We start from the raw sequence: 26678 nt of genomic DNA on the forward strand, positions 1-26678 counted from the left end.
AAATGGAGGTAGAGGGGAGTAGTGTCTTTAATCTTATTGCAAATATAATTATTTTATTGAATTTCATGATCTGTGAGCATTTCATTGTATTCCAGTTCCAAACTGGAATCATTGGACTGGCCTAAGGCAGGCCTGGCCTGGAACAGCTGGAGTATAAAAAGTATTGGCAAAGTTCTCTCAGTGTTCAGAGGCAGTAGAGAAAGGCTTAGTGGAGGGCTTTGGTGTTTTAGTCAATCTTTAGAGGCTTGTTTTTCAGTGATGTCTGACTCTTCACAATGCCATTTGGAGTTTTGTTGGCAAAGATGCTGGACTGGTTTGTCATTTCTTTCACTAGCTCATTTTATAGATGAGGAAACTGAGACTATTGTGACTTGGCCAGGGTCACATAGTAAGTATCTGGGGCTGAATTTGAACTCAGATCTTTCAGACTCCAGACCTGGTGCTCTCTCCACTGTAGTACCCAGCTGCCCCCTTTAGAGGGTAGATAGGAACAATGTCAAACTTTCATAGCAGCCCACTGACCTAGCAGCAGAAAGAGAAGAGGAAACTTCACTGCTACTCCATCCTTCATCCTTTTAGGGGAACAGTCATAAAAAACCCAGGGAGAGATAGAAATAGGAAGATGATGCCACCACATCAGCTTGAGCCCTGTGGCGTCCTACTAATGAACTGTTTCCAGATTTGCATTGGTCTGTTAGTCCTCAGGCTTCAGGTGCATTTGTTTAGCCAGCCATTCATCCACCTAACTAACATCTTCCAGCCCACAATGACAGTTGTCATTTTGTCCCCTAGTGTGTTTTGGTAGACTTTGTCACATGTTTTGCCAAAAGAGTTTCCTGGATTTGGTGTCATGTGACTTGAATTCCAAGCCTAGTTCCACCCCTTACTATCTTTGTGACCTTGTATAAGTTGCTAAACTCCTCTGGCCTACAGTTTTCTAATCTCTGAAATGAAGGAGTCAAATTAACTGGCCTCTATATCTGTGATTCTAGATATATCATGTCTTCATTGTTTGCCAGCGTTACCAGTTTAGTAACTGATAAAAAGAGCTATTAGGGTAGTTTGGTATGATTCCTTGTCATGAAACCTATACTGGCTCCTGGTGATCTGTTTTTTTTTGTTTTTTTTTTTTTTTTTTTGCTTTTGGGTGAGGCAGCTGGGGTTAAGTGACTTGCTCAGGGTCATACAGCTAGTAAGTATCAAGTGTCTGAGGTCACATTTGAACTCAGGTCCTCCTGACTCCAAGGCCAGAGCTCTATCCACTGTGTCACCTAGCTGCCCGTCACATTGCTTTTCTGAGTGTTTACAAATCATGTTTAATAGTCTATTCAAGAACCTTCTTTAAAAAGAAAGAAAGAAAAGAAACTTCTTGACAGAGAGTATCACAGACTGAGTGAGTAAAGTGTTACTATGAAAAGGATCCAAGATAAGCTTTGACTCCTCTAAGAGATTCAAGATGAGTTAGTTCTTAAACCTGAGAGTAAAGGGCAGTGTTAGATTGAACGGTGATTGATAATTGTATAGTAATTGGATGTTTCATTAATAATGTGTTTTAATGTTTATGCTAAGCTATGTTAATGATGAGGTATTTTTTCCTTCAAAAAATAATTTAGTATAAGAGCATTTTAATCTTTTTCTGTTTTTCAGGCGTAGCTTGTTAGTGACATGAAGCCATAATCAAAGCATCACCACTCACCTGTAATAGGCAGAGTAGGTGTCAGAAACTTTAATGTAAAAGAGAACTGCTTACATTTCAATTTCAGTTCATATTTATAAAGCTGAAGGTCCTATTTTGTTTCTTGCTTATGAAAATTTTCATGCATCTTAGCATGTTGGGTTTTTTTGTCACTGAAAAATTATCATTAAAGAAGAGGAAGTTTGATTTTCATAGTTATTACTCTCTTCAGCCACCTTCAGAAACTCAAAAAGTTATTATTGCTGAAATTTCAGGCTCCTAATTCAATTAACTATAATCTCTCTGTTTTCCACAAAGTAGCATTCCATTTCTCTAGAAGTCATACCCAATATTAAGACTCTTTGAAGAAAGCTCCTGGCCTCGAACAACATATCTAACATTATCTTAGCAGTATGATTTTAGATGGTTATCTCGTTCTGTCAGTCTCATATGGTCAACCATCTTAATTTGTACTTTAGAAAAATTTGAAAAGCAAAAGTAAGAAATGTCAAAAATTGAGCTAACTTCAGAGAAGATAGATACTTAGTTATTTATCCATGGCTTAGAGTGGGCATGAACAAATGAACAATAGCACAATCTTTAACTATTCCATGGGTCAGTACAGCAACATAATTTAAGGAGCCAATGCTCAAATTCTTGCCAGTTTTAGGTTAAATTTAGAGCACTCAAACTAGTTCATTCATAATTTTCAGTGAAATCATCAATGGATACTCTCTTGTCTGGTGCATTTTGAAAAGACAAAAATTTTTATGAGTAAATGGAATTGACACAGCCATTGATTTTGCTGGGTTTTTTTTTTTTTAAGAAATACAGTTCTGTAAAATGCTTAATGTTCTTTGGACAAACAGTAAAATGAATCATCTAGTGTTTTAAAATTTTTATGTAGGATATTGAGTCCTTGATGTCAGAAGGCAATAAGTCCCGAACAGTTGCTGCAACCAACATGAATGAGGAAAGTAGTCGATCCCATGCAGTCTTCAAAATCATCCTGACCCATACTTTGTATGACGTGCAATCTGGGGTAAGTGCAACGGAGTTATTATTCACGTACAAGGCTTTATTCTCGGCAAGGTTACTGGTGTGAAATCACCTACTGCTTGCCTCACTCATGTACTAAAGGATTATAGATTTAGAGTTGTAAAGGACTTTAGAGGCCATCTAATAAAACACCCTCATTTTTTGGATGAAGAGGCTGAAATGTAAAAACCTTCAGTCTCTTGCTTGCACAGACAGTAAGTGACAGAGCAGACATTTGAACTCAGGTCCTCAAACTCTAAAACCATTGCTTTTCGCATAGCCCATAATCAGCAGAAGATGTTTTAAAAGAGAAAATCTGAGCCAGTCATGTATCTGAATTTAAGGTGCTGTGGTGGCTAATTTGAAAAACATTGATATGAAAGTGTGAACAGAATTATGGTATCAGATTTAATGGTGATAATTAAGAACAATTACCCTTCCAAAAATAGTAAAATTGAGCTTGCATAAGGTTTGAGAAGACAGGAAGTGAACTAAGGAAAATCAATTCTAGGTTGCCTCTAAGTATATTTAGCCAAGGCAGAGTGCAAAGTTTCCCAGCTGCTTTCCAAGTTTTAGTGGTCCACTTTTAGTGGTGTTATTTAAAAAGATGACAATATGTTATAACATCATTTTAGATCTGTTTGAAAGGTACCTAGCAAGTTATAGGGGGAGAGGAGGTAATATTTGTGAATATTGCCTTAATGTCTTTTTTTTAAAACCTTATTGAGAAATATATTTGGTTCCAATTCTTGTTTTTCCCTCCTTTGCAGAGTTAATTTTCCTTTTCTCCACTGAGTGAATTTCAAATGTTGTAAAGCTACAATAAATGACTTGGCCATTCAGTTGAGCAAACTCAGCAGAAACTCATTAAGTACCTAATATGCTTAAGGCACTTTGGCAAAAAGTACTGTATTTTAGGATAAGTGCCTTGGTTTCTATTTAATTTAAACATAAAGCAAAATTATACTTAATCAGTTTGATGTAGGTGAATTCAGTTGATGCATGCCTTTCTATTAGGTCAGATGCTTTATTTATTATTTCTGAGAAGGATTTAATATTTGGCAACAGGTTGTCTTATTTTCTCTGTTGCTTTTAAATGTATATGTGTGTGTAGTTCATCTTAACCTTTTTTTTTGTGAATGATTCTGTCCTAAAATTTTAGATTTGTTTTCATGATTCAATTTTGTTTTAGAAGCTGTAGCTTTGCCAGTCTTTCTCTGATGGCTCATTGTGTTGTGGTAGCAACCCTTATGTCTTGAAAACTATTGCCAGAAAGCTCTGATTGGTACTAACCAAACAAGAAAGGCTTAAAGTGCAGGTCTAGTGACAAGCTATTGTGTGAACACCAGTCTGGCTGAATTGGGAGAGCGTCATTGCTGGAAGATTGACCACCATGTAATGAATTATTTTTGACTGTAGGAATTCACAAACCTATCCGCTAATAATACTTGGAGGGACTGTGACCTGTTTCTCTGGATAGTAGGCAGAGTATCCATTCCAGTGAAATCATAGCTCTTTTGAAGAGTTGAGTTAAGAAAATAGTAGTCAGAAAGTCAGCATTTCAACTAAACTGGTACTCTTCCCCTTCCCCCACATTTCTTGTTCATTTGTTTCTACCTCTACACCCTTTGGTGCTGCAGAAGTGGAAGGGTGTTCTGCTCAATATTGTGGGCCATTTTGTATTTTTCTTTGTTTCATGGGTTGCCACGGCCAAAGAATTTGTCACCAAGAGGCCAGTCTCCTGGTCCTTCAAAAGCAGTCACAGTCTTTTGCCAGGATTACATCGGAAGCCTTTTCAGCATGATGGAACCTGCTACAGTTGATGTTCTGCTGCCTCTGTCTAAACAAACTTTACTTCCATCCCTCAGTGAGGCATCAGAGTAGGGCTTGGTGGAAGAGCTGAAGATTGTTGAAAGAAATTCACAAAGCTGTTGAAGATATTTGTGAATATGTATGTGCGATTTTAAAATACAAAAAACAGTTTTAATGCTTAAATATTAAAGGTACTCTGTCTCCTTTTGTAGACAAATTCATTCGGTAAATTAATGGGCTTCTTTAGCAAAGATCTCATATCTTGCACATCTTTTCTAAAGTGTTTCTGTGTACTCATCATAATTTAGCATTTTGTATAATAAATCCCTACCTAATGGTAGCATAGTACATTCATGAAACTAAGTCTGTGATAGATAAGTATTAGTTTTTACCTCTTTTTGATTAAGAGACAAGATATCCACAGAGGGGTTTGGTTAGTAAATCTTTCAGGTGGGAAATAATCTGCTTCTCTCTGTATAAATGACTTTGAATTCTGTTCATCAAAACAGGACCGACTGCTTCTTATTACTGTTTGTCTTATTCTGCAGACATCAGGAGAGAAGGTGGGCAAACTAAGCCTGGTTGATTTAGCAGGCAGTGAAAGAGCCACAAAAACAGGAGCTGCCGGGGACCGGCTGAAGGAAGGAAGCAACATTAACAAGTAAGGGCTTTAGGAGCTCATTTTCCTGTCTTGTTGGTGAGCAGCTTTGAACATTGGATATATTGTTTATTTTAAAATTTAACATGTTTCTATTGAGGCTATAGGGTCTAACAGATGGAGCTAGGAGCTAGGAGTCTGTTATTTTTTTCATATAAAAATCGTTCTATGGATCCCATTTCCAGTGGTAGCTGAGCTTTGAGTATTTTCTAGTGGTGGTAGTATATTTATACTGATCCGTCCTTACTATCTCCTAATCTCCTTCATAACTGGTGACATGTTTCTTTTTTTTTTGGTGGCAGGTGGGTTAGAATTACAGTCTAGTAGTCTTGGAGTGCAGTAAACTAATTGGTCTGTATAAAGATCTCTTCATTAGACTTAATGCACTTCACAGCTTTCTGCATTAGCTAATTGAACATATTCTAACCATAACCCAACTCATTTTGCCTTTGTACTTTTGGTCTACACAATGAGCAATGAGTATTTCATAATATTCACGTAATATGCTCTATTCACTGATTCCTTGCTGTGAATAGGGGTTGTCCTAATTCTGCCATACTCTCCTGTCTGGGGAATCTAACGGGCCAGGTTTGGAGCTCATGATCAAGTATGTCCCCAGTGAGGACTGACCCTGGTTGGCGTAACTGATAGGGCAGGTTTTCACCTCCAAGCATACCTGTCATTTTCCCATAAACACTTTGCTTCCATTCCTTGTTCTGTAGTAGTTCTCCATCTCCTGGGTCACTACAGATGTGAAGGTAACTTCCACATCCGTCACGTCTTTCCAAGCTCCCCTCCCCATGTCCTTAGTGTGACTGGTAATCACATGTTAGCACTTTCTTCTCTGGCTTCTTTCTGTGCTTGTTTGTCCTGAATCCTACAACATGCATTAATAGTAGACTGATCATGAGGTAGGGATAGGACAGCCCCAATTGGGGCTTTTTCCACGCTATTCATATGCCTAATTCCAACTAGTGAAGAATACAAACAACTTTTTTTATAATGGCCACACTCCATCTCCAGTCCCTTGAGCCAGCCCCTTCATCCCTCAACTAGGAAATCTCAGTGTCCAAAACAGAGATGGATAGGACTGATTATGTCATTGTGTTAATCCACCATAACCTACTTGCTTCCTACTCAGCAGAGAATTCTTCCCTGGTATCTGTGTATCTCTCAGTAAATCTGGAGGAAACCTTTCTTTTTATTATTGGAGCCCTTGGACCTAGATGACAGGTATCTTCCACCCATTTCTTTAGGTCCTCCTATTTCAGCCAAAGCGCTCAACGTATGGAAGATTTGATGTTTTAGGCATTGTTCCACCTCTGAAAAAGAGCATGGGATGGTATCTTCTCATATCGTCTTCTTTGGGGCCAAGCTTGTTCCTTAAACTTTTGCCACATTGAGTTTCAGTGGCTCTGTCTGTGTTGTTCTTTCCTTTTATATTATAGTTACTTTTCTATTAAAATTGTTTTATTGATGCTTTAAAAAAAATTATTTCCCTTCCCAGTGATTTCCCCAATCTAATCCAACCCTTTCTTGAAACAAACAAAAAAATGCATTCAGGCAAAACAGATGTTAGCCTTATGCCCCATTCTAAAACTATAGTCCACCATCTCCCTATTGACAGATAGAAAGCATGCCGTAGATGTCTTCTAAAATCACCATCAGGCATTGCAGTGATCAGATGGCTGAAATCTTTTAGTGTTGGGTTTACTTTAACAGAAAACTTGTGAAGGATTATTTTTCATAGGGGAGTTCTCTGACACAAGACTCTCTTTGTATTGGCCTTGTTTTTGGTGATTTCTTTCATGTGGTATCTACATGCATCATAAGTGTGCAGCAGGCTAATGATTTTCACCGCAGGCTTGAATGGAGACTCTTGAAGAAGGAGTTTGATTTGCTCAGCAGTAGTAGGTAGAAGTATTAATTTGTAGTTTCCATAGGCTTGCAATTGAATGCCATTATGCTGACCACAGGGTCATAGTGTCACTCAGATGTGGGCCCAATCAATCTTGATGGATGTGTTAAGACATTTTATCTCTAGATTTTTTTTTTTGCTTACTACTGTTCATGACACCCTGCAGGTCCCTCACCACCCTTGGTCTGGTTATCTCAGCCCTCGCAGATCAGGGTGCTGGAAGAAACAAGAACAAATTTGTTCCATACCGTGACTCTGTCCTTACCTGGCTCTTAAAAGTAAGTACTTTTTTTCTTCAAATTTTTAATAGAAGAGAAGGAGCAAAGAATAAAGATAGAATGTTTTGGTGTCTGAATTTACAGTCAGAATACTTCCTCTGTGTGAGATAAAACCTCTGGAAGAAATGTGTGCAACCCTCCTTGATTTTCTCCTGTTTGGAAGGCAGCGAGGTGGCACATGGATAGAATGCTGGGCCTGAAGTAGAGAAGATCTGAGTTCAAATCCATCCTCAGACACTTACTAGCTATATGATCCTGAGCAATTCCTTTATCTTCTGTCTGCTGCAGTTTTCTTAACTGTAAAATGAGGATCATAATAACACGTACCTCGAAGGATTGTTAAAAGGATCAAATGAGATGATATTTGAAAAGTACTTAGTACAGTGCTTGGTGCACAGTGGCATTTAATAAATGCTTATTCCTTTCTCTTCCCCTTTTTCAGTGGAAGCTGGTATCAGTTGCAGCCATCTTTTCTTTCTCTCAAAGCTCAGATAGTGCTTTATTCTATACCGTTCTGACATGCCTATTGTATAATACTGTGTTTTATAGTTATCTGTTTCTAGGTCTCCTGAGTCCAGTGACAGCATCAGCCATGTGTTTTAGATTAAAAAAAACCAAATAAAACATAACTTTGTAGTTTCCTCATTTACAGTCTTTAGGTATACAGGAGGTACTTAATGTTTATTGAATTTGTTGAGTTGGATTTTACTTTGTTTTTTGTTTTCAAATTCACCATGTTTTCTCCCACAACATGCTACCTCTAGGTGTGCAGCAAGTAGTAGCTAACAGTTATTTTCTGAAGGGAGAGAGAAACTAAATTAATTTTCTTCATGCTAGAATGTTTTTCTGTGTAAGAATTTTATTCTAGGGGCAGCTAGGTGGCACAGTGGATAGAGCACCAGCCCTAGATTCAGGAGTACCTGAGTTCAAATCCAGCCTCAGATAGGTAACACATACTAGCTGTGTGACCTTGGGCAAGTCACTTAACCCAATTGCCCGCCCTAAAAACAAGCAAACAAATAAATAAATAAATAAGAATTTTATTCTAATGTGCATTAGTTATGAATATTTAATCACTGACAGGTTTGTTTATTGTCTTTTAAGGAGTACAGGCATTCTTATGTGCATGTAATGTATTATGGCTTTTTTAGGCCATTTTTCATCCTCTTCACACTCCCCCCCCCCATGCTAGGAGACAGCATAGAATAGTTGAAAACTTGCCAGATTTAGTTAAACAGGAGACCTGAGCTCCCCCACCCTCCACCCCCCGGGCTCCTATCACTTCTCAGTAGCTCTGTGACCTTTGGGGAGTCACTGAGCCCCTTTGACTGTTGCTATTCCTTCTCATCTGTTGCACCTTAAGCTCTAAAAATCTTAAGATTCTGAAAGTTCCATTCTTTTCATGTTTAACTTCCTTTGAATCCGCTACATCTGAAGCAGAATTTGTCTAATTCCACAAACAGTAAATGAAGGACTTTCCTTTTTCTTTGAAAAAGTGCCAGTTCTTTTGTTGTTACTTCCTTTTTCTGGGCGGCTTCAGCTATTTTCAGTGTAGGCAGAATATATTGTTGCTTTAAAAGTCACAAAGTGCTTTTAAAATATCAAGTATTTGTTGTTGGCCAGGTTTCCTTCCCTCAGCATAAACTGAAGCACACTATGTGCGGCTTTTCACTGTGGCAGCTATTGTTGCAAATCTTCTTTTAGCCAGTCCCTTTGGTAGCTGTTAGGGGCTAACAGTATGTGGTTGTTGAAAGGCCCACCTACCTCAGTGTTGTTGGTGCACAGATTGGCAAACTGAGTTGGGATCTTTAGAAGCAACTCTTGAATCTCATTAATGTGTGTGGGACTCTCCTTAGCATTATTAGGAGGTTGCCAAATGCAAGTGTGTCAGAAATGTTAGATTGGCATCTATAAATGAAGCAGTCATCAAGCTTGGGGACAGAGAGCTTTCAGAAAGCCATGATTCCTCCTAGCCCAAAATAACCGACTTTAACACTGTTTCATTCCTTCTCGTGAATTTTCTTTCAGGAAGGAATGCCTTTATTTGTGTTTCTATAGCAAACTGAATTGTTAGTAGCAGATGTGTAAATAGATTTTGGAGTGTTAGCTGTTAAATCTCTGTGGGAGCAGGAAGGGGTAGGAATCATCTGGTCTAAACCCCTTGTTTTACAGATGAAGATACTGATGCCTGAAGAAATTACATGATTCACCTAAAGCCAAAGATTTAGTTTTTTGGCAGCACCAGGAGTAGAACGCAGGTCCTTGGACCTACAGATCAGCTGCTACTAAAAGGAGTATATTCTAAGAATGAGACAAAAGCATGTATGAATACAGAGAAGTGTGAGAAATAACAGTTTGAGTTCTGGGCACAGCCAGTAGTCCTGTTTGGCCAGAGTTTAGCATGCAGCATGGAGTGTAATGTGAGATAAACTTGGAAAGAAAACTCAGTGCTAGATTATGCAGATCCTTAATTATCAGGCTAAGGAGGTTGTTGGTGGTGTTTTTTTATAGGTGGTGGTGGTGGTGGTGGTGGTGGTGGTGGTGGTGGTGGTGGTGGTGGCGGTGGTGGTGGTGGCTGTAGCAGCAATAGCAGTAGAAGCAGTAGTAATAATAATCATAATCATAACAACTGATCTTTAATTTTGCAAAGCACTTTAAATAGGTCAGGTCACTGATGAGGCCAGCCCCATAGGTTTTACCCCATTTTATAGACGTCCAGTCTGAGGCTTGACCAGGTTCAGTGACTCACCTGTTCTTGTACAGCTCGGGAGACAGGCAGGACTCGAGCCTGTGTATAGCCTCTCTAGGTCCACCGTTCTTTCTTCTCTGACATACAGGTGAGTGACACAAGCAGACCTTGGTGCCAGATTATTTACCATCTCACTTAAATGAGTCTCTCTCACTGTAGTGACCAGTTTGGGTGTGGAAAAATAGAAGGTGGTGGGATTTAGAGCTGGTGGGAGCCTTCGAGCTAGTCTGGACCAACTCTTCATTTGGTTCATGGGGGAGCAGTGGCTTGAGAGGTCACTAGGGTCTGTTACAAAGTCCTGCAAGTGTCAAACCCATGTGTCATCTGATTCCATGTATTCTGTCCTGTATTGACATCCAGGTGGAGTCAGTTTATTTAACCTAACATTTATTAAGTGTTTACTATGTGTGAAGAAGGGATATAAGGACAAAAAAATAGCCCCTAGTTATTGACCCTCTCATGGGGGTTGAGAGTGGTGGTTAGGAAAGGTTTATGTAGGATATGGCTCCTGGGGTAGAGATTTAAAGGAAGCTGAGGAGAGAATGCATTCCAGGCATGAGGGTTGTGAAGGACAGAGTCTTTGGCAAGATGTAAAGATGAGATGTTGAATTTAGGGAACAGTTAGGCCAGTTACTTTGGAACAGAAAGTATGTGAAGAGGCATGAGAATGAAATAACTGTAAAGGTGGGTTGAATCCAGATTGTGGAGGGCCTTACATGTCAGACTGAAGAGTTTATTTTTTATCCTAGTGACAATAGGGGGCTAAGTTAAATTTCTGAAAAGAGATTCATGTGGTCAGGCTTGTACCTCAGAGTCATTATTTTTCTATATGCGTGGGGTGATAGACTTCAGAGGCATAGAATCTTAAACCAGGGAGAACTAGAATATAATAGCCACAATTTCTGTTAAGAAATAGTCCTTTAAAGCATACAGAACACTTTATACATGTTTCCTTTTTTGAGCTGTACCTGTGGAGTAGGTGCTATAGGTATTATTTTTCTCATTTCACCAAGGAGGAAATAGGCAAGGTGACTTGCCTGTGGTCACACAGCTTGCAAGCCTTGAGGGCCCAACTTTCCTGACTGCAAGTCTGGTTTTCTTTATTGCACGTACAGCAAGCCTTTTCCTGGATTTGGCTTTTGTGGGGAAAAGGTGCTGTAGAGCATGAAGTACTTGAAATTTTAAGATCTTAAAGTGAACTGAAATGTCTTGATTTCATCTTTTGGAGTCTTACTAATATTCTGGTATGTTTTGTCACATAATTTCAGAGGTTCAAGTAAAGATTGCTGGTGACCAAAAGCTAGCGGTACGTTCTGGTCATATTAATCTAGTACCATAGAACCCACAAAATTAGAAAGTATCCCTTTAACGATTGTGGCAGGAGAATGGTCTTTACCTCTATCATTTTATGCAGCCCAATCATAAATGAAATGGTGCTTTGGTTATTTAGTACCTTTTTGGGAGACCTCTAACACAAATCTTTATTTTACAGGAGAACTAGATAACATTCATCTACCAGTGAATATATGCTGATGTATAATAGTTTTGTTTATTAGTGATGGATAAATTGACATTTCTAATGACCAATTATGCCAGGCAAACCAGTTATATATATTTTTTCTTTATGTATAATTAAATGAAGAATTTCATCTGATGTGGCAGAATGCTTATGGGATTGTGGGTCAAGAAGCCTGAATTTTAGCCTGGCTCTGCTGTTAAGTGACTTTGTAGCCTTGGATAAATCATTTCACTTCTCTAGCTTTCATTTTTCTTCTCTGTAGGATGGAGTTTGAATAGTTTTTCTTTGAGGTCCCTCCCAATTGGAACATTCTATGATTTTATTATTTTTTTTCTCCTTCAGGATAGTCTTGGGGGTAACAGCAAGACGGCCATGGTGGCCACTGTCAGCCCTGCAGCTGATAACTACGATGAGACCCTTTCAACTTTGAGGTACGCTGACAGAGCCAAACACATTGTGAACCATGCCATAGTGAATGAAGACCCCAATGCTCGAATCATTCGGGATCTCCGAGAAGAAGTAGAAAAGCTCCGAGAACAGCTCAGCAAAGCAGAGGTACAGGCACATTTTAATAACTGGTTTAGGGATTCCTGTTGTTTCTATGAGAATCCACTAAAGCCAAGGTTTGGGTTGCGTTCTCTTTGTCCCTCAAATAATGGTCTTTTCCATTCAGGAATTCTATATTTAAGTTAGACTTTGTGTACAAAGTGGGAATTGAGGTGAATTTTGACTAAAAGAAGGAAAATTAATTGTAATACCGGTAACGTAGCAGGTTGTTAATTAGTCCACTGGCATTTATTGATTCCCTACCATGTGTCAATCCCTGTGCTCTGGAGAGAAAAAGACAGAAATGAAGCAGACCTTGCTTTTTAGAGGCTTACATTCACAGGTGTAGGGGATGGCACGGGAAAATAGAACAAAGGGAAATAAATTATTTTGGGGGACTAGAATGAAAGCAACAGGCAATTCAGTTTAACCAACATTTATTAAATATCTACTATGGGCTAGGCATTGTGGGTACAAGACCAAAACAAAACTGTCCCCTTGCTCACCCAGAGATTAGTCTAGTCTTGAAGGATACACCATAGACATAAATAAGCAGCAAATACAGAGTGGATACAAAATCATTTGAGGACGAAGAAAGTTCCAATCGCTAATGTGTGGTAGGGCTGGGTCAGGAAAGCCTTTGTTTAGTAGTGGTGTTTGGACTGTGCTTTGATGGAGGCTAGGATTCCATGAGGAAGAATTGAGGAGGTGATATGTTCCAGAAAAAGCTTGTACAAAGGTAGGTAAAAATGGATTTATTTTTAAAGTGGAGGAAGGGATTTGGTATGGGTGGATATGTTTTACTAATATCACCTTGGTAGCTGTGTGGAGGATGGATTAGAGAAGAAAAAGATTAGAGGCCTGAGGTGCCTAAATTTAGAGACATCTCCACTCCAGATGTTCAAACAGACTATTTGTGCCCGACCTGTGGTAAAGCCTTCTGAGCTTATACTGGTCTGATCAGCCATGATCGGACGCACTGAACCTTGACTCCAGCGTAGTGATGTCATTTTGGTCTCCTTTGAGTATGAAGGACAACAACGAATGAGGTGAGAGTTGGTGAGGATCTGAACTAGTCTAGCAGCTCTGTGAACGGAGAGAATGGGTAGGATGTCCGCATGCCTAAAATGCTTTCCCTCCTCACCTTAGCTCTTGACTTCTTTCAAAACTCAGCTCAAACACCTTCAAATACCTCAAATGTCTTCTGCAAGAGGCTTTTTAGAGCTCACCCCATTAGTAGTCTCTTTCCTCAGAATTAACCTTCCATTTATATACTATACATAGCCTACATATGCAATTTTTTTGCGTATTTTCTCTCTGTAGGCTCCTTGGGAGCAGGAATGATATTTTTACTTTTCTTTTTATCACCAGAAATTTACACTATGCCTGGTACTTGATAAACCTTTAACAAATGCTTGCTGACTGACAACCATGTGAAAAGTTTTGGAGGGAGAATTGGCAAGCCTTGGCATTTGCTTGGCTATCGAGAATGAGGATGACCCTAAGGTTTTGCACCTAGGTGACTGGGAGGAAGATGAGTGCCCTCAATTTAAACAAGGAATTTTAGGTTACAGTGCATTTTGGAGGAAATAAGAGTTCTATCTTAGACATATTGAGTTTGAAATGCCTTTGGGACACCTCAGTGGAGCTGTCTGTCATGCGGTTAACAACATAGGACCATACTTCAGAAGAGAGATTAGAGCTAGTGGCATAGATTTGAGTATTACCAGTATACAGATGATAAATGAATCTACAAGGGATAGACTAGAGAGAGAGGAGAGGACCTAAGACAAACCCAAAATGTGCTGATAGGCACATCTAGTGTGTGGGAGAAGAATTGACGAGGAGGATTCAATACAGAATGCTGAGAATAAGTCACTAGGAGGAAGAGAACTAAGAGAGGAATGCCCCTAAAAACAAAGGAAGAGAGAGCATCCGGTCTACAGAGTGAAAACTTTAGAGAAGTCAGGAGTGGTGAGGACTGAGGAAAATGCTGTTGGATTTAGCGGGTATGGTTGGTAATCTTGGGGAGAGCAATTTCAGGCCAGTCTTTAGGGTTGGAAGTGAAATTGTAAGTGGTTTGAAATGAACGAGATATAAGGAAATGGAAGCAATGAATGTAGATAACCATTTTTAGGACCCGGCTGCGAATGGTTATAATAATAATAATAATAATAATAATAATAATAATAATAATAACAGCATATGGCATTTTAAGGTTTGCCTAGCACTTCACAAACATTCTCTCATTTAATCCCCAAAACAGCTCTGAAATGTAGGTGCTATAAGAGCATCTACATCCCCATTTTATAGATGAGGGAACAGAGACAGACAAACATGAAGTGAAGTGTCTGAGGCAGGACTTAAAACCAGATTTTCCTGACTCCAAGTCCAGTGTTTTGTCTACTGCAATACCTTAGAACTCACCTTGAGGTGATGGCAGGGTTAATTGAAAAGCTTTAATAGATTAATGAACTAATTAATGGAAAACATTTATTAAGCACTTACTATTTGCTAAGCTCCATAATGGCAGTAGGGATACAAAGATAAAAGTAAGATGAACCCTGCCCTCTAAGAGCTAATTGTCTAATGGGTGGAAAAACGGCACTCCTCACAGATTTCCCCTTTCCAGTTTACTATCTAATCAATTAGCATTTAATTATGTATATCCCCTTTTATTGTGTATTAATTTTCCCCCCTCCCCCTTCACCCTCTAAATGGACTATAGGTCCTTATGGAAAGACAGTATGTCTCATAATTCTTCTGTATCCTCCATAGTGCTTTGTATAATACGGAACAGGCACATAAATCCTGACCAGTACTTCGTGTGTCCTGAGGGACTGGTTGCTGGACTTAATGTCAGTAAAGTGTGTCTCAGCCAGCTATTCTCACTTCTCATTTAGCATAAGAAGTACTGCAGTAGACCATGAGATTGTCCTGGGAAAGCATAGACAATGTTTGTGTTTGGGGTATTGCAGATTTCCAGTTTTCTGTTGTGTTCTACCAAGAGTTTAACCCAGTACTGTCAAACCTGAATACGCCTGAGCCGTACAGAAGTCTCTCTGTGGGTCACACATTGACTTAGAAGATCATAGTGACATCATCTGTTTTTTATTGTATTTTTTTTTTGTTAAGTATTTCCCAGTTACCTTTTAACCTGGTTTGGGCCGCTGGTGATGCATGTTTGACATTTCTTGTCTGACCAGTGTAGAGAATAAAACAAAGATGGCAATCTATTCCTTAAATGATGTGATCTTAATATGTTCTGTTATCATTTGACTTTTTTCACTATGGCGCTATATAGGAAATACAATCCATTTATAATCTGTAATAGTAGTAACAATAACAATCATAGCTAACATGGAGCCATCTAAATTTTATAAAGCGCTTTATACATATGATCTCATTTGAGCCTTGAAATAACAAAGTGAGTATTATTGTTTCCCACATTTTACAGATGAGGGAAGTAAAGCTCAGAGAAATGACTTGTCCAGGATCAGAGAGCTAGTTACTATTGGAAACAGTCTTAATAACTCCAAATTTGGAGGTCTGTTCACTCTGCTACCTCTTATCTGCTACCTCTGTTACCTCCTTACCCTTAAATATTTCTTTATACTGGACTAATGCCTGCCAGTCTTAGCAACATCATATAATTTGTCTCTAAATTTAGTAAGCAAATTATTGATTCTTTCATTTAGGGTACCATTTGGAATAGAGAGGGTATAGAGAGTAGTCTGGTCTTGAAGTCGTATCCCATCTTGCTCTCTCTCTCTTTTTTTGTTAATTAAAAACTTTTTTATTTTGGCATTGACACCAGTTTCCAGTTTACACTGGCCTCTTGGTGGCTTCTTGGTGTGGTTGGAAAACCTGAGATAATAGCAGGAAGTGGGTTTGGGGTTGAAGGTCCAGGCCGCATTGTAGAAGCCCATCCTGAACGGGCTGAGGACCCAATCTGCTGTCCTCTTTTATCCCCACCATACACGCAGACCTTGGTCCCATGACATGGGATTTGACCTGGCCACCACCAACCCAGAATGATGGGGACCTGTACAAGCCCAGGGTAAGAGCACCGATGGCTTTAGAGGCCATCCAGTGAGCCTGGACCCCCAGAGGCAGCTTTGGTGTGTGGAGTGGTAGGGGTGGGGGCTGGGACCTCTCTCTGTCTCCTGGGCAAGGCCCAGCAAAAAAGAAAAATTTAGTCCTGGGGAGTGTCCGCAGGTGGGGGTCCCTTATCTCCCCTGGAGAGAATCCCCTGCCTCTTCAGGAGGCCTGTAGCTTAGAAGGCATGGGGTTATTGGTGGTTGTGGTAGATGAGGGTAGAGCTGGTAGTGGACACACGGACACACACACGGACACACACACACACACACACACACACACACACACACACACACACACACACACACACACAACTAATTGTGTAAGTAAGCTTTGAGCCATCCCTGAATTTCTAACCCATAAGATAGAGAGAGAATAATACTTATCTCCCAGGGTTGTTTTGAGGATCAGATGAGAAAATGATGTAAAGTTTGTTGTAAACCATAAAGCAATATTGTTGTTATTAATGATACTATAGTAAGTTATCTCTGTGATTCTAAATGAACAGCCTTCTGGAATAAAACCATTAATACACTAAAATTTTTGCTCATTTGGATTAATGTAGCCCATTATTCCATATTTTACCAAGTGGCTCTTTAAAAGTGGTTATCTGTTTGCAAAGTGGTCAGAAAAAATAACCTGCCAGATCTAATTAATTATTGCTCATACAGATCATAGAATATGGATTTGGAAAAGACCTTAGAGCTGTAGTTTAACCCCACCATCTTTTAAAAAAAATTTTATTTAATTTTTAAAGTAACATGCATTAGTTTTCTTCCCCTTTCTGATTAAAAAAAGAAATCCAAAATCCTTGTATATGTAGTTACACGTATTTATATATATATATATAACTTTACATATAGATATTTATACATATTATACATACATAACATTTTACATATAGATAGTTAGACATATATAACAAGTATACATAGTTAAGTGAAACAAAGTCCCACATTTTTCATCTCCCCCAAAATATGTCTTTATCTACGTCTTGAATCCATCACCTCTCTGTCAGGAGGTGGGTAAAATGGTTTACTGCTAGTTCTCTGGAATTGTGGTTGGTCATTGCATTGATGAGTCTTTCAAGGTTGTTTTGTCTTTACAGTGCTTTAGCCCCATTGTTTTACAAACTCACTCTTAAAAATGAGCAAATTGAGGTTCAGAGAGTTTATGTGATTTTTTTTCCCAAGGCCACACAGTTAAAAAGAAGCGGAGCCTGGAACTGAACCTTGGTTAACTGTTTCAAAATCCACTACACTTTTCCCTATGGCACGACTTTTTATGCCTTAGCTAATCACAGATAGTACAATAGAGATTCTGTGTATCAGTGACAGTCCATTGTGTGTTTTTGCCTAGGTCAAAGACCTCACTGTGCTGTTGAGCTGAGATGAGGCAGATTGTTACTTTTGTCCCATTAGGTTTAGCATCTCCTTTTTTCAAGGCATCTTACACTTTAAGGTTAAAATATTTTCTCTTTATAGGCCATGAAATCACCAGAACTAAAGGATCGGCTAGAAGAATCGGAGAAATTGATTCAAGAAATGACTGTAACCTGGGAAGAGAAATTAAGAAAAACAGAGGAGATCGCACAGGTTAGTGTTAAAATATTCTTCAAAACTCATTCAAAATACTCCACAACTCTTCATGATTATTTTTGATTATGTTGAAATGTAGTTTCTTATTTTACTGTGGTCTTTCCTTTTTCTTTTGATTTTATGTGTGGCCAGCTCTGTGCCAATGATGAGCATTCAGATGCTAAGTCAAGGGCTCTTGTTGTTGGTAGTGTTTGGTTTTTTTCTCCCAGAAGAAGCCTGAGGCAAACTGGCAGTACTGTTCACCGTGCAAGAGAAGTATTTTTCCAGTGTCTCATCAGAGTAATTGCACTGAAGGGGAACTTACAAGTTTTCAGACTGATTAATTTATGGCTTCTGGTTTTCATCCCTTAAATTTCAGTGAAATATGCTGCCTACTGGTGAGCATTTTCATCATTTTCCTAGGCGGGTTTGTAAGGAGCTGAAATAAGAGTTGCCCAAGCTACAAAATGTTTAATGGTACAGTTTAGGCTGTCATCTTTATTGCCTGCCAGCTCCTATAATAAGGTTATCATTTCTGCAGATCTGCGTAAGCCTTTCAAAAATGCATTCATAACATTAGCTAATTTTGGTGGCATCATTATGAATGTGCCAAAATGAACAGCATAGGCTCAAGAAAAATTGTTAAGTGGGTGACATTTGTCTTCAGTTTCTCCTTCTGCTCTAGGTAGGTTCCAGTGTGCCTGATCATAGGGACATGTCACACCTGATCGGGAACCTTTGCTGCATCCTATCTGCTCCTGAGCCACACAGGGCTGCTTCTTAACATTCTCTCTGCTTCCCTCCCTTTATTGAAATATCTGTCTTAACTACTCAGGCTATACATCTGTTTTCCACTGTGCCCAAGGAAACAATTAGTTTGTCTCATTTTATAGAACTTATCACATTCTACTTTATAATCATTCCTATACATATCTCATTGGACTATAAGCTTCATGAGTAAGAACTGAATTTTAGTTTTTCTCTTACTCTTATTTTCGTATCACCCACAGTGGGATATATTACACATAATGATCCCCCCATAAATATCTGTGGAATGAATGGGTGAATGTTGTTGAATATTGATCTGACTAAATTTATTGAGCAAATCTGTGTCAAAGCACTGCAGTATTCCAGAGGATAGTCCTCTGAGTTCCTTCTTTTTTTTCCACCCTCTGCCACACTGTCTCTTCATGCAGTATGCTGTTATATGAGCATAGTAAAGTGTCTAAGAACAATGTAAATCTGGTTTCCATTAAAACAAGTAGGAAGTAATGGTGGATGAGTTATGTTGTTGTTCCGTCTCCTACCAAATGATTTTAAATTAATATTAAATAGAAACCAGCAACTGATTGCATTTCCTAGAGGGATAAATTGCCTTTCAGTAAAAAGTATTGCACTGTTAATAAGATTTCATCACATATTTACTGACAATATAAAATATTTTCTTTGTGTAAAGCACATTAATCTGTCCTATGGCTTTGAGTTTTGCATAGGTGCATATTTCTTAAAGGGAACCAGGGATGATTGAAACAGGAGGTTGTTTGGTGAATAGTACACTGATCTTGAAATTTAATCAACTTTGGTTATTTTTTGGAATATACTAATTGAATCCTCATTATATGCTGGGTGCTATCTTAAGCCAAGTGTCTAACTCAAATGATGTGGTGGCATGTTGACTTAGAAAACCACAAATTAACATTATCTAACTTGCCTTGTATTTTTATTTATTTTTGTTAAACATTTCCAATTACATTTTAATATGGTTTGGGCCACAAGTGTGATACCTCTGACATACAAAATGTAATACCTCTGACATACAAAATGTAATAAGCCATGTCTGTCTTTGATGACTTTACAGTCTCACTGAACTAAGAAAATATGAAAAGTTATTGTCAGTTGTGTGTGGGATAGATAGTAAGTGTTGTAGGATTTTAAAGGATAGAGTGAGTGATGAATGGCTGTGAAGGCAGAGTTTATAGAGAAGGTTTATAGACCTGAATCTTGAAGGATAAATAGGATTTGGCTTGGTAGAGGGAAGTGGGGAGGGAATGAATAAAATCATGTGCAGAAAACAGTGATTAAACTAGCCTTGCAGGAGCAGAGGATTCAGAGAAACATAATAGTGGAATGTTAGATTAGAATTAAATGATGGCAAACCTTACATACCAGTTTGGACTGGATCCCGAAGGAAGTGCATAGCAGTTTTGTTCATATACTTTTTCTTACACTTTTAGTAAATGACATAATTTTTGTAGGATGTCCTTGATTTTGTACATGCTATTGAGAATATTAACCAGGTTCCTTTTAAATCTTTGTTTTACGTTAATGGTCATGATAAGGGGAATCATGATAAAGGACTATAAGGAAAGGATACTTCTCATGTTTTTTTTTTAACTTCTTGGAAATACTTTAAGAGGTACTTTTATTTTATCATGTGAGATTTACTTTTGAATTTTAAAATAGGACTTTCTGATGCTTAATGTTTATAATTTTAAAATTGTAAGGCACTAAATTGATGTCAGCAGTTGCTATTAAGGCCTATTTAGCATTCTGTGAAAACTAAGGAAAATTTCCCTAAGCAGTTATATTTTTTCCTTTTTTTGTGTATTGTTGTGTTTTTCTCAGCAATAACTAGATATTTCTTTTGGGTTGTTCTGACTAGTGTTAGAATTTCTTGGAAAGGCAATCTGGATGTATTTGGTAAGTGTATGTGTGTTAGGGAGAGAGACAGAGCATGTAAGTGTCTTATGTATCTTTTTTTTTTCTTTTCAAATGAGAAATATCAAGAGAAAATTCATACAACACACTTGCTACAGTAATTCATTTTTAGAATCAAAGAATATTATTGATATGACTAGTATGCCAGTCAATCCTGCAAGCATTTTTTGGGGAGGCAATTGTGGGGAAGTGTCTTTGCCAGGATCACACAGCTAGTAAGCAGTTGAGTTCACATTTGGACTCGTGGCCTCCTGACTCCAGGCCAGTGCCCTATCCACTGCTCTGCCTAGCTGCCCCATCTGCAGCTTAAAGATAAAGAAAAAGAGCCTTCTTTCTTCTCTTATTTGGATCATTAACCTAATCTGGCTAAGGTGAATCAATTAGGGTCCTTCACTCTTGTCCTTGTCTAGAGAAGGATGAAGAGTACACTGTTTCATACCAGAGAGTGAATAACTGATTAGGCTTTCTCTTTCACATTAATGAAAACTTACCGATTAGGATACTTTAATTCGTTGATTCCACTGTACTGTTAACTCTTCCTACATTTCAGTGGCCATCTAATTGTCTATATCTGTTTAGATGCCAGAGTTTAGCAACTTTCTATAACCTGTGACATAGTAGGAAAGCCGTAGAGAGTTGCTGAAGGCACACTTAAGTTTTAAGTGACTTACACTGGCATATAGATCAATTAGTAAATAGTCACCAAGCATTTGTCCGTCCTGACTGCATGCCCGGTACTAAGTACTGGAGGTGCAAAGAAAGGCAAAAGAGTCACCACCTTCACAGAGCTCACATTCTAATGAGAGAAACGAAAAGTATGCAAATAACTATGTACATACAAGGTATAGACGGAATAAATTAGAGGCAGTCTCCGAGGGCAAGCCCTGGCAGTGAGGAGGTTCTGAAAAGGCCCCTTGCAGAAAGTAAGATTTGAGCTGAGTCTTGAAGAAAGACAAAGCAGAGACAGTGAGGTGGTGCCCTCAGGAGTGATAAAGCCAGCAGAGAGGTCAAGAAGGATGAGGATAGAGAAAAGCCGATTCGATTTCACAATTAAGACATCATTGTTAACTTTGGAGTGAGCAGTTGTAGTTGAACGATGAAGTTGGAAGCCAGACTGCAGAAGAGAATGAGAGAAGTGGAGAAATTCACTGAAAAAGTTTTTCTCAAGGAGTTTAACCATGAGAAAGAGTGAAGATACTAGAGAGACAATGGGCTAGTGAAGACTGTATGTAAGAGGAGTTTTCCTTGGCAAGGAGAAGGGCCACCCCCTTATGTGAGACAGGAGTGAAGGATGAGGTGGTGATGAAATGAGTGAGGTGAGATGAAGAAGTGGAAAGAGGCCACTCTCAGTGACAGGTCTTAGTTTTTTCAGTGATAAAGCAAGATTCTCAGAGGGTGGGGGAAGGGTTAGGGTTTATTAAGGGTCTTCTCTTAGCCAAGGCACTATACTAGGTATGCAAAAACCAAAACAATAACTCCAGATCCTTTAGGATTGGCCAAATTCATGTATCAGCTCATGGAAATTATAAACCAAGCATACTAACAGCTTTTTCCGCGATTGAATTTAGAATGACTTTCAAGAGGACCTTATAAGTAAGCATCCTGAGCTTTATTCTCTAATATGAGTTTACCACAAATAATTTTTGAGATAATTTCTTTTCTTATTCACTTATTTGGACTTTTGGCAGCTGGCTACTGCCCCATTGGGGCAGCTCGGTGACGCAGTGGTTAGGTTATCAGGCCTGGAATCAGGAAGCCTCTTCTTCCTGAGTTCAAATCTAGCCTCAGATGTTTACTAGCTGTGTGACCTTGAGCAAGTCACTTACCCCTGTTTGCCTGTGTTCCCTCATCTGTAAAATGAGCTGGAGAAAGAAATGGCAAACCACTCCAGTATCTTTGCCAAGAGCCCCCCAAATGGGGTCACAGATAGTCAGACATGACTGAAAAAATAATTGAACAACAACACTGCACCGTTGGAGCTTTTGGTATTAATTATTTTAATGGCAGCTTATGCTCAAAGAAAACCAAAGGTGCAGGTTGGCAATTGGAGGCCTATTGATGTGTCGTGGGGAGCATCCCTGATGGTAGAAGCCCACTGTTTGCTCTTTGCCACTCCCTAAGATCTAGCCCTATCCTTGTTCCACGTAACTACTTTTGTTAATGATAATGACAACTGACTTTATGTATATTACCTTATTTGTGCTTCTCAGTAACCCCATGAGACAAGTACTGAAGGCACTGGTATTCCCAGAAATGGACTTGTGACACAGACTATGCATTTATATTCCTTCTCTCACTCTTATATATACTTAGAAATAATCTCATCTGGAAAAATGTATGCACATAACACATATATACTGTGGTATACAAATTCCCTCACATACTCACATATAATTTTATATATTACAAAATGCACATATGAGGATGCTCATTCATTAACACAGTTAAGTCAGAGTAATGGAAACAAGTACTGGTTATTGTATGGCAACAGCAGGAGAGCCCAATGTAGTATTTGGGTTCGTGTTTATAATGTGCTTAAAAAATATAAATTTATATGTAAATTTTTCATATGTTCTATTCAGTGATGTCTTCTAAATTTTGTATATTCTCAATACCTTGAAACTTATAGCATTAATATTTTTTGAATATCCTTACAGGAACGACAGAAACAGCTAGAGAGTCTTGGAATATCTCTTCAGTCTTCAGGAATCAAAGTTGGGGATAATAAATGTTTTCTTGTGAATTTGAATGCTGATCCTGCCCTCAATGAGCTCCTGGTTTACTATTTAAAGGTAAAATCATTTACTTTTCAGTTTATTTATTGTAGTAGGATCCAGTCATAACACAGGCTGTCTCATTTCCCTGAGTTCAAATCTGGCCTCCAACTTATTAGCTGTGTGACCCTGGGCAAATCACCTAACCCTGTTTGCCTCAGTTTCCTCATTTGTAAAATGAGCTGGAGAAGGAAATGGCAAACCACTCGAGTATCTTTGTCAAGAAAACCCCAAATGAGGTCACGAAGAGTCGGACCTGACTGAAATTACTGAAGAACAAATAGCTTCCTTGAGAAATTATTATCTAGATCACTTAAACTGGTTGTGTTTCAGTATTTTCATCTTGAAAATGAAGGCATTGGTCAAGATGCCGAGTTCTGTTTTTGGGATTTGTATCCTTGTATTTTAAATATTTTGGTGACCATGTTTCAATATAATTAGTTTCCTTTGTAATCCCACATATTTTATTTTATGCATTAAAAAACATTATTCTGAGAATGGGTCCATAGGCTTACCAGACTGCCAAAGGTGGAGTCCATGACACAAAGATTAAGAACTCCTAAACTGTATGATCTTTAGTGTCCCTTCCCACTCTAGATCTTATGATCCTAGATCCTAAATTAGGTAGTATATAGAACATACCATAATTTTGCATTTAGTTTTCTTCTTTGTTTTTATGTCCTGGCAGCAATGGTTTTTGAGATCAGTGGTGATAGTCACATATTGTTATTTCAAAAAATGTTGATACTAACTTTTTCCAAGCTTGAGTGCTCAGAGAATGCTATGAAAATCATTTAAATGATTTTCTCACTTAGTATGCTTTAGAAAGAAATCAAGTGTTCAATCTTGATTAAAATTTAAGCCATCAGTTTGCTGTTTATGGATTAAAATAGTCAGTAGACTAATTTTAAAAGTAGACTACTTTTAAGACTTTTTATTTGTATGAAGTACATGTTTTTTTGCCATGGTGATGAGTCTGTTAGGAAGAATACAGAGAAGGTACAAAGTGAAGAGAAGTTATAAGGAAAGAGTTATAAGGAAATTTGATATGAAAATTATGCAAATTTTCTTTTACCTGTAGGAAAGGGTAGGGAGGGAAGGAAGGGATTTGAGTGGTGAACCTACAGATAGGAAGGCAACGTAAAATCTAGTGTTTAGTTAATGATGGAAGCAGGAAGCCATAAGCTATTAAATAGCATGCTGTCCATAGTAGAATCCTCTGCATGAATTGGCAAAATCAAGTTCCTCAATCTGCAGAGCTGAGGACCAAGCATTATACTTGTGGTCACCATTTTAGGGTTGAAAGACCCTAATATTTTCTGGCTTATGAGTTTTAGAAGATTATGGGTACTAGAGATGATGATTATCTTGTTCAGTAGAAGTGGCATGTTATGAGTCTTAACTAAGATTATTTATAGGAGGAATGATAAACTTACATGGTAGGAGCCTTACGTTAGAAAACAATGGCAAATTATTTTTCAGAAAAGTGTCTACAATGAATGACAAACTTAAAACATCTTAGTCAAAGTTTACTGCAGTTAATTTGATAGAAGATGTTTTATTTTTAGAAGTTAAATACATTGTAATTTAATACACAAAAACTCTACTATAGAATAGTTAAAAATCAGTAGAAACAGTGCTTGATTTGGTATCAGAAGACCTGGCTTTGAATCCTGCCTCTTCCACTTACTGGATCTCATCAGGTCCCTTGGATTCAGTTATCATCTCTATGCAGATGACTCTCAGATCTACTTGTCTAGTTCTAACCTCTCTCCTGTCCTCTATTCTTATATGTTTCCAATTGCTCTTTAGACATCTTGAACTGGATTCCCCATTGACATCTTAAACTCAACATTTCCCAAACTGAAGTCATTATCTTTTCCTCCAAGTCCTCCCCTCTTCCCTACTTCCCTGTTATTATTGAAGGTACTTCCATCCTCCCAGTCACTTGACTCATAACCTAGGTGTCATCTTTAACTCCTTAGTTTCTCTTATCCCTATAAATCCAGTGAGTGTTCAAGTCCTGTCATTTCTGCATGTGGCTTCGGCTTCTCTCTGAAATTAGCTCCAATTTATCTTACATACATCTAGTTTGTACATAGTTGTTTTTAGTTTGCCTACCTCGTAAGCTTGGGAGCAGGAACTGTTGTTTTGGCTCTTTTTGTTTGTTTATCCTTAGCATATAGCATAGTGCCTGGCACATAATCCGTGCTTAATAAATGTTTGTTCACTGATTGACTTCCTGTATCTCTTTGGATAAGTCCTTTAACCTCTTTGAACTGCTGTTTTCCTCATTTTAAAAATGAGATGGGTGAACTAGTTGACTTCTAAAAGTCCCTTCCATCTTTAAATCAATGATCTATTATTATCATGTTGGTTATGTCTTGTCTTCCATCTAATTAATGTTGTATAGTGCACCTCTGTCACTAAGAAGTGTTATTATTGTGTCTCTACTTTTGTGTTATAACATTGTTCTACCCCTTTCAAAGATAATACTACTGAAATTTCAGTTTACAATTGTATTCATTTGCTTTTAGAGACTTTTTGTATTGGGGCATAAATCACTTAACCTTTTTTTGTTTCTTAGAAGCATCTTATTTTTCTTCCTGATGTCACATAATGCAAATAAGAGCACAGAATAAGAAAAAACCCTGACTCATTTCTGCTCTAAGTACATTTCAAAGAACTAAACAAAGACACTGTTTATAGACTTTTGGCGAAGAATCCAAATATTTCCTGTCATCTTGTGTGTAGGTGTTTGGATTTTGTTTCAGTCTGTGTGTCCAGCCCAGTGTTGGCAGCATTTGAGGTAGTGTTGTTTTCTTGGATTTTAAGTTAAACTCATGAAAAGATACTTTCATGACATAGCAAGATGACAAAGATGACCTCAGTCCAGGGAATTTTTAGTTCAGTGAAGAGACTATGAAGTGTTGTGTTGCAAGATGTTTTCATTTCACCCCTCCTTCATTTAGATTCCATCTTTCAGCCACCGAAATAGTTGACTCACTTTGGGCAAGTGACCTATAATCTCTAGGTCTGATTTTCCTCACGTGTAAAACAAAAGGGTTGGATCACAGGATTGCCCTAACATCTCCCTGTTCCATAACTGTTATGCAGCCAGACCAAACTCCCTTTCATTTACTGATGGTTCTTTCTAGAAGGGGTTCCCTCGGACAGACATGCCGCAGCGTTGAAGGCAAAGTCATGTTGTATCCCATCTTAGCCTGTGCTCTGAGGGTAGTTCTGAAGCTGTGTGCTACCTATCAGCAAGACAGGAAGGCGCAGTAATGACTCCAGCAGCTGTTTTCAGTCACTTAC

The 26678-nt window shown here is 38.4% G+C and overlaps 1 protein-coding gene across 1 annotated transcript in view; it reads left to right on the forward strand.

The window, feature by feature from the left end:
* KIF13B (kinesin family member 13B) overlaps positions 1-26678 on the forward strand; it is a 250412-nt gene that overhangs the window by 106975 nt on the left and 116759 nt on the right. Inside the window, 6 exon segments of the mRNA XM_020988799.2 lie at positions 2583-2717; positions 5074-5186; positions 7268-7379; positions 11990-12202; positions 17776-17886; positions 23244-23378. Of these exon segments, the coding sequence (XP_020844458.1) occupies positions 2583-2717; positions 5074-5186; positions 7268-7379; positions 11990-12202; positions 17776-17886; positions 23244-23378 (819 nt within the window).

This window comes from Phascolarctos cinereus, unplaced genomic scaffold (genome assembly GCF_003287225.1).
Source record: "Phascolarctos cinereus isolate Bilbo 61053 unplaced genomic scaffold, phaCin_HiC Scaffold_2;HRSCAF=192, whole genome shotgun sequence".
NCBI lineage: Eukaryota > Metazoa > Chordata > Mammalia > Diprotodontia > Phascolarctidae > Phascolarctos > Phascolarctos cinereus.